The 13,652-nt window shown below is 41.5% G+C and overlaps 1 protein-coding gene across 1 annotated transcript in view; it reads left to right on the top strand.

Moving 5' to 3' along the window:
* Nucleotides 1-10,807: 10,807 nt before the first annotated feature.
* The window catches only part of LOC126291486 (1,5-anhydro-D-fructose reductase-like), a 28,530-nt gene continuing 25,685 nt past the window's right edge, over nt 10,808-13,652 (top strand). The window contains exon 1 of the mRNA XM_049984995.1: nt 10,808-10,882. Within this exon, the coding sequence (XP_049840952.1) occupies nt 10,808-10,882 (75 nt within the window). The remainder of the gene's footprint in view (nt 10,883-13,652) is intronic.

Genomic DNA, 13,652 nt, shown 5'->3' with positions numbered 1-13,652 from the left:
GAGTATATAGAGGATCTATACAAGGGCGATGTATTTGAGGACAATATTATGGAAGTGGAAGAGGAAGGAGATGAGGATGAAATGGGAGATACGATACTGCGTGAAGAGTTTGACAGAGCACTGAAGGACCTGAGTCGAAACAAGGCCCTAGGCGTAGATAACAGTCCATTGGAACTACTGACAGCCTTGGGAGAGCCAGTCCTGACAAAACTCTACCATCTGATGAGCAAGGACAATATTATGGAAGTGGAAGAGGAAGGAGATGAGGATGAAATGGGAGATACGATACTGCGTGAAGAGTTTGACAGAGCACTGAAGGACCTGAGTCGAAACAAGGCCCTAGGCGTAGATAACAGTCCATTGGAACTACTGACAGCCTTGGGAGAGCCAGTCCTGACAAAACTCTACCATCTGATGAGCAAGATGTATGAGACAGGCGAAATTCCATCAGACTTCAACAAGAATATAATAATTCCAATCCACAAGAAAGCAGGTGTTGACAGATGTGAAAATTACCGAACTATCAGTTTAATAAGTCACAGCTGCAAAATACTAACACGAATTCTTTACAGACGAATGGAAAAACTAGTAGAATCTGACCTCGGAGAAGATCAGTTTGGATTTCGTAGAAATGTTGGAACACGTGAGGCAATACTGACCTTACGACTTATCTTAGAAGAAAGATTAAGAAAAGGCAAACCTACGATTCTAGCATTTGTAGACTTAGAGAAAGCTTTTGACAATGTTGACTGGAATACTCTCTTTCAAATTCTGAAGGTGGCAGGGGTAAAATACAGGGAGCGAAAGGCTATTTACAATCTGTACAGAAACCAGATGGCAGTTATAAGAGTAGAGGGGCAGGTGGTTGGGAAGGGAGTGAGACAGGGTTGTAGCCTCTCCCCGGTGTTATTCAATCTGTATATTGAGTAAGCAGTAAAGAAAACAAAAGAAAAATTTGGAGTAGGTATTAAAATCGAAGGAGAAGAAATAAAAACTTTGAGGTTTGCCGATGACATTGTAATTCTGTCAGAGATGGCAAAGGTCTTGGAAGAGCAGTTGAACGGAATGGACAGTGTCTTGAAAGGAGGATATAAGATGAACACCAACAAAAGCAAAACGAGGACAATGGAATATAGTCGAATTAAGTCGGGTGATGCTGAGGGAATTAGATTAGGAAATGAGACACTTAAAGTAGTAAAGGAGTTTTGCTATTTGGGGAGCAAAATGATTGTCGAAGTAGAGACGATATAAAATGTAGACTGGGAATGGCAAGGAAAGCGTTTCTGAAGAAGAGAAATTTGTTAACATCGAATATAGATTTAAGTGTCAGGAAGTCGTTTCTGAAAGTATTTGTATGGAGTGTAGCCATGTATGGAAGTGAAACATGGACGATAAATAGTTTGGACAAGAAGAGAATAGAAGCTTTCGAAATGTGGTGCTACAGAGGAATGTTGAAGATTAGGTGGTTAGATCACATAACTAATTGGGAGGTATTGAATAGGTTTAGGGAGAAGAGAAGTTTGTGGCACAACTTGACTAGAAGAAGGGATCGGTTAGTAGGACATGTTCTGAGCCACCAAGGGATCACAAATTTAGCATTGGAGGGCAAATTTAGTACTGGAGGGCAGCGTGCAGGGTAAAAATCGTAGAGGGAGACCAAGAGATGGATACACTAAGCAGATTCAGAAGGCAGCTCGGTGAGGCCGTGCGTTCTCATCCATCAGGAGTAAGGTTGGACCCACTACACCCCTGAAAAAGCGGACATTGTGGTTGTTGTTGTTGTTGTTGTTGTTGTTGTCTTCAGTCCTGAGACTGGTTTGATGCAGCTCTCCATGCTACTCTATCCTGTGCAAGCTTCATCATCTCCAAGTACCTACTGCAACCTACATCCTTTTGAATCTGTTTTGTGTATTCATCTCTTGGTCTCCCTGTACGATTTTTACCTTCCGCGGTGCCCTCCAATGCTAAATTTGTGATCCCTTGAGTCCTCAGAATATGCCCTACCAAGCAATCCCTTCTTCTAGTCAAGATGTGCCACAAATTGTAGACGTATTAAGTTGAAATTCATCACATACTAAGGTCTAAGATCCGTCGGTTGTGTATAAATGTTAAGCATCTAAGTCAATAGAATCAAAATATACTGTCATTTATGTCACATACTTTCGATAATCGCCAACTTACTCATTAAAACCTAAAGGATTCTCCCTTCTGACCTAGAATAATGAAATTTGGCAGTTAACAAGGTTCCACAGTTCAAGATAAGGGGGAAAAAATCAGAAAATTGCTTATTATTAATGATACCATACGAAAAAATATTTCTTTTATCATTTGTTATCCTACATCAAACTTAAAATTGAAACGTCGGCCGGAGTGGCCGAGCGGTTCAAGGCACTACAGTATGGATCCGCACGACCGCTACGGTAGCAGGTTCGAATCCTGCCTCAGGCATGGGTGTGTGTGATGTCCTTAGGCTAGTTAGGTTTAAGGGGACTGATGACCTCAGAAGTTAGGTCCCATTGTGCTCAGAGCCATTTGAACCATTTGGACCAAAAGAAAAACATTCCCGGGACCGATATCTTACCACTGTCAATGTCGATAATATTCAAAAATTGTGGAGATTCTCAGCTCTCGGGATGGACGAACTGCCTGTACACATAGTTAAGTTTGTACTGAATCCTCATTGTGTGAGTCTTACTCGCGCCTGACTTATTATTTTTTTTTTTAATGCTAGTGTGCGTTCTTTCAGACAGTGTACATGTTGTACAAAATAACTGTAGTCTGGTGGCCGCCAAAAACATATTTGTAGAAATGAAGCAATTATACATGCTATGTTAAGAAATTAAGGGGAAGTTTTCAGTTTTGTATTAGACCATTTCCAGCGATTTTTTTTCCATTCACGTTTCAAAGTGGCTGTGAGGAATTAGCCACATTAGATATTTAATGACTTGTCAGCTGTCAAAGAGAGTAGATGTGTTTCGGTACCATCGGTGACTAAGTAGATAATTTGTATTAAAGTTTGCTGTAAAAACTGGGAATAAAGTGCAGCAAAGTCTTAGAAGTGTTAAATATTGCATTTGGCGGGTGTGCTGCGAGTCTAACCTGAGTCGGATAAGCATCTCGAAGGAGGGTGCGCGGGCGATGAAGATGACGGCCGACCAGGATTTTATCAAGCGATGGAATCGAAGAAAAAAATAAGAGGAACTATTACGAATGATGGCGGAATCTCAGTCAGAAAAGTCGGTGATAGTATCTGAATGTCGGTTCGCTCGAGTCATAAAACGTTTTTTGGGTGTTTTTGGTATGAAATGGGTGAGAGCAAAATTTGTTCAAAAATTGTTTTATTTCGAACAAAAACAGCTGCGATTTTGAGTCGCTTAGGACTTCCTAGGTGACTATGCACAACTACCGAAACGTGTCACAACCGGCATTGAAAACAGGTCTGCGGATATGACGGTGAAACTAAGGCTTAACCTTCGGAGTGGGATTATTCTGGATCGCCTAGACCGACAAAAGCTAGGCAAGTGCAGTCACAAGCAAAGATTATACACACAGTATTCTTCGAAGGAAGGAAGGAAGGAAGACCGGGTTTAACGTCCCGTCGACATCAAGGTCAGTAGAAACCACAAGCTCCGATTGTGTCAATGTTGGGGAAGGAAATCGGCCGTGCCCTTTCAAACGAACCATCCCGCCATTTGCAGGAGTGATTTAGGGAAATCACGGAAAACCTAAATCAGGATGGCCGGACGCAGGTTCGAAACTGTGCCACATTTCGTTGCATGCTCCTGAATTTTTGTTCAAAAGCAATATTACAGCGATGACCTAGATTCTCTGTTCGACAAACATCGCCCCCCATGTCATTTTTCTGTTCTCAAAATTAAAGGAAATCTTAAAGGGCGGCCGCTTTACAAGCATAGCTGAATGCTATTCCAAAGATGGAGTTCCAAAATTTTTCAACATCTAAATGAGAATATTTTCAAGTAGTCAGCGTTGATGTAGACAAATAAATAAATTCTTGCCAAAAAAACAAGAATTAATTTTGAAGGGTTTTGCATCTCAGTCATGTAATGCCACTTCCTCGGACGAGAGATGAAGATAAAAAATTAGCTCCAAAATTCCCAAAGATTTCCCCGAAACTAGTTCCGAATTCCATGAAAAATGAACAAGAAAACAAATTTCCAGTTAACATTATTATTTGGATATTAACCAATAATTGAATCAGGAATCTAATACTTAGTAAATTATTAACATACGAAAGAAGGATAGGATTCCAGTAAAATCAAACTCAAAATTCAAAATCATAGTAAATAGAAAAATCATTATAATTAAAAATCGCAAAGAAGAACCAACGTTCCCAAAGAATACTCCGTGTGAGTACTCTTTCAGATTCGTGAGCAATGGCTACGGATAGTGCAATCCATTGTCACTACGTTACGAGAGTTAGCCGAAGCAGGTCATACATTTGAATGCTCGTATATGTAGGCGAAATTAGATTGTTATTTCAGAAATGATAATTGCGATCTACCATGACGCAGTGAAAGAAAGTTCAGATAACACGTTATTTAGAATTCAAATATAGGAATTGCATATATGAGACAGAAGTGACTTTTAATTAGATAACCTGAAGTTAACACTATTTAGGAAGTGAACACAGATAGACAATTTCATTCGTAATAACTAATGGTCTATGCAACTTGGGGATAGTTACGAAGCTTATAATTCCCCCCAACACCTGGGAAAGCTTCCTCCTCACGGCTCTGTTAGGAAGTGACTAATATTGTGTAATAAACCAGCATATCTTGTCAATTCACACATTTATCATTCACGTTTTACAATATTATTTATAGAGACAACGTGTTGCGATATTATTTGACTGAAGCGCTCGGCGCTTATATAGAAACTCCTTGACGTTAGGAATTAATAACACTGTTACTGCTGATTATAGATTTGAGATTTCAACCAGTGTATAGGGAATTTGGTGTCACTCGAACTAATTAATATTTAAATAGCAATTAATAAACCATATATTATAAACGATTTAATTACGACAGTAGGTGAAGTAAATATCTCGCAAAAGTCTCGAGTTCGGTTCATCAATGTTCTGTTTGTAACGTCGATACCGATACATACGAAATAACAATCTCATTGCCCTACTGCTGAGTGTTAGCCAAGACCGAAGATCCGAAGGACATTACAGTCGGTATAAACGGAACCCAGAATAACTTTGTTGCCCTTCTGTGTGTCTGTCCGTCTCTTCGGTTCCCTTTTTCTGAGGAATGGGTGAAGGTATGAAGTTGTAATTTACGTCAAATACTTTGTTCCCTCAACGGTGTAAAAAATATAAGCTTATAATCAATGCAATCAAAAGCTGCGACCACATGTTTTGATTCTTCTAACCTCAGTCATCAAAACCGATAGGGTACGGTACTTTCCCTTGACCAAGATTCATAACGTCCGGCAGGAAACAAGGTTTCGCTCTACAACTAAAGAAAAACACCCGAAAATAATTAATTATAACTATATCAAATAAAAAAGTCCTTTTTTGCCATTTGTCGTCCGTATGTGAAGGCACCTTCTCCTCAGGAACGGGTAGTCGTATCAACTTGAAATATATGTCAAACTCTGAGGTCTAGTTTCCCTTGGCGGTGTAAAACATTTAAGTCAATGCAATCAAAAGATACGGCCACCTATGTGACATATTTTGAGACTCTGAAACTCGCTCATCAATACCTGTAGGTGAACTATCTACACTGAAAAGCCAAAGAAATTGGTACACCTGACTAGTATCGTATAACGCCCCCGTGAACACGAAGAAGTGCCGCAACATGACGTGGCAAGGACTTGACTAATGTCTGAAGCATGGCTGGAGGGAAATGACACCATGAATCCTGCAGGGCCGTCCATAAATCCGTAAGAGTACGAGGGGGTGAAGATCTCTTTTAAACAGCACGTCGTAAGACATCCCAGATGTGCTCAAAAATGTTCATGTCTGGGTAGTTTGCAGGCCAGCGGAAGTGTTTAAGAACAGAAGAATGTTTCTGGAGCCATTCTGAAGTAGTTCTGGACATGTGGGGCGTTGCATTGTCCTGCTGGAATTGCCCAAGTCCTTTGGAATGCACAATGGCTATGAATGGATGCAGGTGACCAGACAGGATGCTTACGTACGTGTCACCTGTCAGAGTCGTACCTAGACGTGTAAGGGGTTCCACACGCCCCACACCATTACATAGCTAGGACAGTCCCCTGCTGACATGTAGGATCTATGGATACCTGAGGTTGTGGGAACCATGTAAAACTCGAGAGTTTGTTCTTTCCAACAGTATCAACAGTATGTTATTCACTCACATATATCAAAAAACATAGTTATGATTTCTTTTAAACCTAGTCATTCTTTTGATACAGCCGTTGATTTGATCACAACCTATTTACTTTTCTATTGAACTTTTAACAAGAAAACGCCAACAAATGTGTTTTCTACTTACAGTTTTGAACATCTTAGTTTAGATGTTGGGCAACCGCAGAGAAAAATACCACTTGCTGAATACAATTTTCCACACTGGCTGTTAAAATAATTATATAAAAAAGTCACTAGCGGTTACGGATTACTATATATGCGTCTTCCTTGCCACGCTATAACTTTTTTAAAACTATCGCCTGAGGATGCAACCCTGCAGATGCGAAAAAGGCAGTGCGGCAGATTTTATTCATCACAGCTTTCAGTCAGTCTTTTCTTTAAAACCCTCGCAATACAAAAGAGGTTGGCGGGGGTACTTAGTACCCACCTTTTAAAAATATTGTAATCTAGGCAGTTTATATTTTAAAATTTTGAAAAAAATCTTATTTAATGAATGTTTTCACCAACTGTCTCTTGATTTTTTAGTTAAATTGAACCTAAAAGTTTAAGTTTCGCTAGTTGTTGTAACATTTCGCAGTGAGGGTCGTATTCAATATTTCCTGGATCAAGCCCTTAGTTACACATCAGAATCTCTTTAAGAAATATGCTGGGGGTAAAAATCTACAATAAAGAATGAATTGGGAATTTTTGAATTTTTTTAATGAAAAAATCGGTGATGCGCGTTATTGTTAGGCCATTCTAATTGCTAAGAACTTGGTAATAGGTACTGCCAGACTCTAGATCCGGGATAGATATTGATACCTCTTTAAAAGTATGTTGTTAGTACAATTAACAAGAATTAACGATTTTTTAAAAATTATTTAAGGCTTGGCAGAAAGTACGCTCCCTACCCCCACCTTTGGTAATGCTCGTTATGAAAAATGGTTTGGTGTTTCCAAGGTTAAATTAGACTCGTTCGTCACAAGAGCAGCCACAACCTTTCCCTTGTTTGCTCTATTTTCGATCCATTGCCTGGCCTTACTGAGCAACTTTTCAGTAAAGATTAGCTGCACGTCCGGTTTTCGTAATTTGAAGTCATTCTGAAACGAAACTTACCACTGAGGCGCCAAAAAACACGCTATACGGTACAAATTCGCAGTTGTGCCCTATGGAGAGATGATCTGCTTAGTCAACTCCCTGGAACGGGGACTGCACTCTCTTGCGGACAGCGTAGTCTATGGTACATTTACCCCACACCTGTAATTGTCATTATATTTGAGTAATATTTATGTACTTATCTCCAATTTTTTTTAAAAAAAAGAAAAAGAAGTAGTACATAAATTGTGCTAAAAATATTATTGCTCCTGCGATATCTTCACGCACTGAAGTATCGAACTGTTAGCATCAGTAGTTCGTCAGCATCAGGTGCGCATTTCTATGAACTCTTAATTTTTTCCGGTTCTTTCTGCAATGAATTTAATCTCATTAATAACTGATCGTACCTCTCCGTTTTCGTTTGGTGATTCCTACATTCGTTGCATTTAACTAAAGTCCATGGAGAAAAAATATAAACTTTGAGGTTCGCCGATGACATCGTCATTCTGTCAGAGACAGCAAAGGACTTGGAAGAGCAGTTGAACGGAATGGATAGTGTCTTGAAAGGAGGATATAAGATGATCATCAACAAAAGCAAAACGAGGATAATGGAATGTAGTCGAATTAAGTAGGGTGATGCTCAGGGAATTAGATTAGGAAATGAGACACTTAAGGTAGTGAAGTAGTTTTGCTATTTGGGAAGCAAAATAACTGCTGATGATCGAAGTAGAGAGGATATAAAATGTAGACTGGCAATGGCAAGGAAAGCGTTTCTGAAGAAGAGAAATTTGTTAACATCGAGTATAGATTTAAGTGTCAGGAAGTCATTTCTGAAAGTATTTGTATGGTGTGTAGCCATGTATGGAAGTGAAACATGGACGATATATAGTTTGGACAAGAAGAGAATAGAAGCTTTCGAAATGTGGTGCTACAGAAGAATGCTGAAGATTAGATGGGTAGATCACATAACTAATGAGGAAGTATTGAATAGGATTGGGGAGAAGAGAAGTTTGTGGCACAACTTGACTGCAAGAAGAAATCGGTTGGTAGGACATGTTCTGAGGCATCAAGGGATCACCAATTTCGTATTGGAGGGCAGCGTGGAGGGTAAAAATCGTAGAGGGAGACCAAGAGATGAATACACCAGGCAGATTCAGAAGGATGTAGGTTGCAGTAAGTACTGGGAGATGAAGAAGCTTGCACAGGATAGAGTAGCATGGAGAGCTGCATCAAACCAGTCTCAGGACTGAAGACCACAACAACAACAACGTCAATACGTCTTTCTATTTTGCAACTGATAAACATGACTGGCATAACCAGCTGTGGTGTTTCCCTTTCAATACATCGACGCTATCATATACCTCTGTCTTTATAAGCTGTATGAGATGGAAGTGTTGACAAACTTTAATCATACTGCATTTAGGGATCTTACACACTTCCATTGACAACTTTGTTCCAGCAGTACCTTTAAAATCAAAGAAGTCAGCAGTATGTACTTGAATTACATGGAATGAGTTTACAGCTTCAGGTGACTCAAAATCGTGTCTGCATCTTGCTGATGAAACGCCTTGCCTACCTTCCTCTGGTTTGTATAACTTTGAAAGGTCTCTTGGATCTCAGAAAGTTCTACCCCTACGCCAAAAATGTTTTGTCATCTCTTCAAACAATCCCAGCCGAAATGCAGGAGTCCTTGACGTATGGAACTTGCAACTCTAGAGGGAAGCACTGCTTAGTACAAAGTCCATGCGCCGTATAGTAACAATTGTATAGTAACGAGTGTTTGTAACATTTTCTCCATGATCTGACTTGCGTTAAATTTAGGAACTTACAACACAGTGCCGAGAACTCAAAAGCACTGTAAATGCGTTTTGTTAGAAAATATCACATAGACCGTTTGATATTCCCGGTCTTCATTTATCTCATAATGAACGCCTAGGAATTATTGAAGAATGTTGGCAGCTTTCATTCAGTTAATACTAGGCAGAAATCAAATCTGCATGTGGAATGCACTTCCTTGACTCTTATGCAGAAAGGAGTGCAGTATTCTGCTACATCCAATTTCAATAAGCTACGACAAGAACTCAAAAGTCTTAGCCGTAGCCCAAACACTTTTAAGTCTAAACTGAAGAGTTTCCTTATGGCTCACTCCTTCTATTCTGTCGAGGAGCTCCTGGAAGAGCTGATAAATTAAGCAAATTCCAGTGTCACATTGTTGATTTTCTTTATTTAAACTTACAAATTGTCGCCTGAATGTTATTTATATTTCATTTTATCTGTTTCTACTATCGTGTTATAATTTGATGTATTGACTCATTCCATGGAGACTTCTCCTTAATTTGGTCCCACGGAACAATAAATAAATAAATAAATAAATAAATAAAATCCTATCCTTTATCCCATGGGGCGTTAGTTGAGTATAGCAGATTCAGAAGGATGTAGGTTGCAGTAGGTACTGGGAGGTGAAGAAGCTTGCACAGGATAGAGTAGCATGGAGAGCTGCATCAAACCAGTCTCAGGACTGAAGACCACAACAACAACAACAACAACAAGCATGGCAGATTCCTAAATATTTCCAATAATTCTCAAACGAAAAGCCCGTTTAACTGTTTTCGAACCCGTTTCTACATCACAACACAGAAAATTGCGCAAAATGAACACTTTAGCGGACGAGCCAGAGATGACCAAGATATGCTGTATTAGTCAGAGACTATGAAATCGAAGGACTTTGCAGAATAAAATCTAATCTCCGTAGGCCCGTCAAATTACTCAACCTTCAATATTATCTACAGACGGCCAGTAATGTTGTACAATATGAAATACTGTTCAAAATTACTGACAGTCGAGGATTCAAAGGGCCGAATATTTTTAGTTTTACTAAGTCAGATAAACGTTGTAGGCGTGGCTAGCATCTTAACCGACCATTGTGCGGTCACTGCGGATTTGATTTAGGTCCTACTGCTGGAGACAGCATCTGAACTGAAATTAATATTCTTTGAGCTTCCAGGATGGGGGAGTACAGAAGTTAGACGGACGGTACAGTACATCACACAGTATTCGCTTCCCGATGCGCCGACCACCACAATATGTTTTTCGTATTGTTGTGCCTAGTTGTGCAAGCTCCTAATGGGCGTTTCCTGGTAGACCTAACACGGTTGTATCACGTGAATGTTCACATTTATCAACTAGCGTGTCAGTTATCTCAGCACAGATTTCATTTCACTCTTATCTAATCTCATGCCTCTTATAATAATGATAACAGAAATAGACTATAGCTTCCGGTGCTGCGACAGATATAAATAGTGGAACCGAAGTACAGACAAGACAGCCCAAGTGCATTCTCCTTCAGTCACTGGCCTAGCAGGAACTCAAGGCAAAGACGTCATGGACGGAAAACTGCAGTACGTCACTTTCTACAATGGTCAGAAGATGCCCATTGTAGGCCTGGGTACGTGGCAGGTAAGTTAATCTACAGTGTCACGAACACAGGGTAGCAAAGTGTCCGGGGGTATTCTGAGACATTACCGGAATCTAACGATTAAAAAAAAAAATTCCGTATCGAACAAATACAGGACGGCAAAAAACGTATTTAGTATTTTTCCGATACTTTATCTCTTCCGTGTAATTCAACTGCCGAAATTATATCGATGTTAGGACCATACCTCCGAAATCTATATGCTGATATACACTACTAGCCATTAAAATTGCTACACCAAGAAGAAATGCAGATGATAAACGGGTGTTCATTGGAGAAATATTTTATACTAGAACTGACATGTGATTACATTTTCACGCAATTTGGATGCATAGATCCTGAGAAATCAGTATCCAGAATAACCAACTCTGGCCCTAATAACGGCCTTATTACGCCTGGGCATTGAGTCAATCAGAGCTTGGATGGCGTATACAGGTACAGCTGCCCATGCAGCTTCAACACGGTACCACAGTTCATCAAGAGTAGTGACTGGCGTATTGTGACGAGCCAGTTGCTCGGCCACCATTGACTAGCAGTTTGCAATTGGTAAGAGGTTTGAAAATGTGCTGGCCTGTATGCAGAAAGGCCCGTACAGGACCTGCAACATGCGGTCGTGCATTATCCTGCTGAAATGTGGGGTTTCGCAGCGATCGAATGAAGGGTAGAGCCACGGGTTGTAATACATCTGAAATGTAGCGTCCACTGTTCAAAGTGCCGTCAATGCGAACAAGAGGTGACCGAGACGTGAAACCAAAGGCTCCCCATATCATCATTGCCGGGTGATACTCCAGTACGGCGATGACGAATATACGCTTCCAATGTGCGTTCACCGCGATGTCGCCAAACACGTATGCGAACATCGTGATGCTGTAAACAGAACCTGGAATCATCCGAAAAAATTACGTTTTGCTAATCATGCGCCCAAGTTCGTCGATGAGTACGCCATCGCAGGTGCTCCTGTCTGTGATGCAGCGTCAAGGGTAGCCGCAGCCATGGTCTCCGATCTGATAGTCCATGCTGCTGTAAACGTCGTCGAATTGTTCGTGCAGATGGTTCTTGTCATGCAAATCCCCACCTGTTGACTCAGGGTTCGAGACGTGGCTGCACAATCCGTTACAGCCATGCGGATAAGATGCCTGTCATCTCGACTGCTTGTGAAACGAGGCCGTTGGGATCCAGCACAGCGTTCCGTATTACCCTCCTGAACCCACCGATTCCATACTCTGCCAACAGTAATTGGGTCTTGACCAACGGGAGTAGCAATATTGCGTTACGATAAACCGTAATCTCGATAGGCTACAATCCGACCTTTATCAAAGTCGGAAACATGATGGTACGCATTTATGCTCCTTACACGAGGCGTAACAACAACGTTTCACTAGGCAACGCCAGTCAACTGCTGTTTGTGTATGAGAAATCGGTTGGAAACTTTCCTCATGTCAGCAGGTTGTAGGTGTCGCCACCGGCACCAGCCTTGTGTGAATGCTCTGAAAAGCTAATCATTTGCATATCACAGCATCTTCTTCCTGTCAGTTAAATTTCGCGTCTGTAGCACGTTATCTTCGTGGTGTAGTGATTTTAATGGCTAGTAGTGTACGTCACCTACTGGTGCAGAAGCTGATCATCCAAGGACGCAGAGACCAAAATTCAGGTACCAGTTACGACTTAAAGACAAAATCTCAATGAAAAGTCATTCTCTCTCTCTCTCCAAGCAACCGTCCAGAAGAAAGCCCATTCCCGCCTCCGCCTTCCAAAACTCCTGTATGGCCAGACATGGGGATTGCATCCTTCTACCATCCTCCACACCTACAAATCCCTCATCCTTCCTATCCTCTGTTGCCTGGATCTCCGCCCCCACCCGCTTTTACAAGGCCCTCCAAATCGTTGAACGCCATATGTCCCGCCTTGCCTTCCATATCCACCTTCCTTCCCCCACACGGCTCCTGTATCAACTGATCCCCTTCCCCCACCTCCTCCTGTTCCTCCAACATCTCCGCATCCTTTACATTGTCCGCAGGCTTGATCCCCCCACCCTCTGGTTTCCTCCTTCCTCTCCACCCCCCGCCCATTGCCAGGTCTCTATCGCTGTATCCCTCCCTCTCTCCTTCTCCACACCCTCCATCTCCTTCATCAAGGCAATTTCCAACTCCCCCCCCCCCCCTCTCGGATGTCGAACTTCGCCGTGACATCTACCCTTCCTTCCAACTATATCTGGCCTCGTTCCCCCCCACCCCCACCCCTACACAGGGCCCCCTTTTTCTTTCTCCCTCCTTCTCCCAGAGCGGATTTTCCTCCTTCCCCCCCTCTCCCCTGAGACCCTGCACCCCATACTTGCCTCTTTCCTTCCCACATCCCTCCCTACCTGGCCCTCTTCAGCACGCCGCCTGCTCCTCTCCCCCATCTCTTCCCCTCCTTCCCTTCTTCCGGTCTCCCTCATCTCCTTGTGCCTGGCATATCCTCTGTTTTGATCATCGTTAGTGTGCAACATCAGTGTTGTGTTTAGTGCTGTTTCTCCTGTGCATCAAGAGGTGTGATTTTAATTTTGTACTGCCTTGAGGTTCACCGTCAGTATTTGTTATGTGCTACGCCATCCGTCAATACCTTTTATGCTCTAGTCATATTGTGCCTTGTGTTCTTTTAATTCTCGGAGTGTGTGACTTTTTGTGCGTGCTCTCCATTTTACAGACGCCCCATTTTTTTTTTGTCTATTGCCTTCCATGATGTACCTCCTTTTTTATATCTATGTCCACCATA

This window comes from Schistocerca gregaria, chromosome 9 (genome assembly GCF_023897955.1).
Source record: "Schistocerca gregaria isolate iqSchGreg1 chromosome 9, iqSchGreg1.2, whole genome shotgun sequence".
In the NCBI taxonomy this organism is placed as follows: domain Eukaryota; kingdom Metazoa; phylum Arthropoda; class Insecta; order Orthoptera; family Acrididae; genus Schistocerca; species Schistocerca gregaria.
Note: the sequence above shows the minus strand (reverse complement) of the source record. Positions and strands in the feature narration are given on the sequence as shown.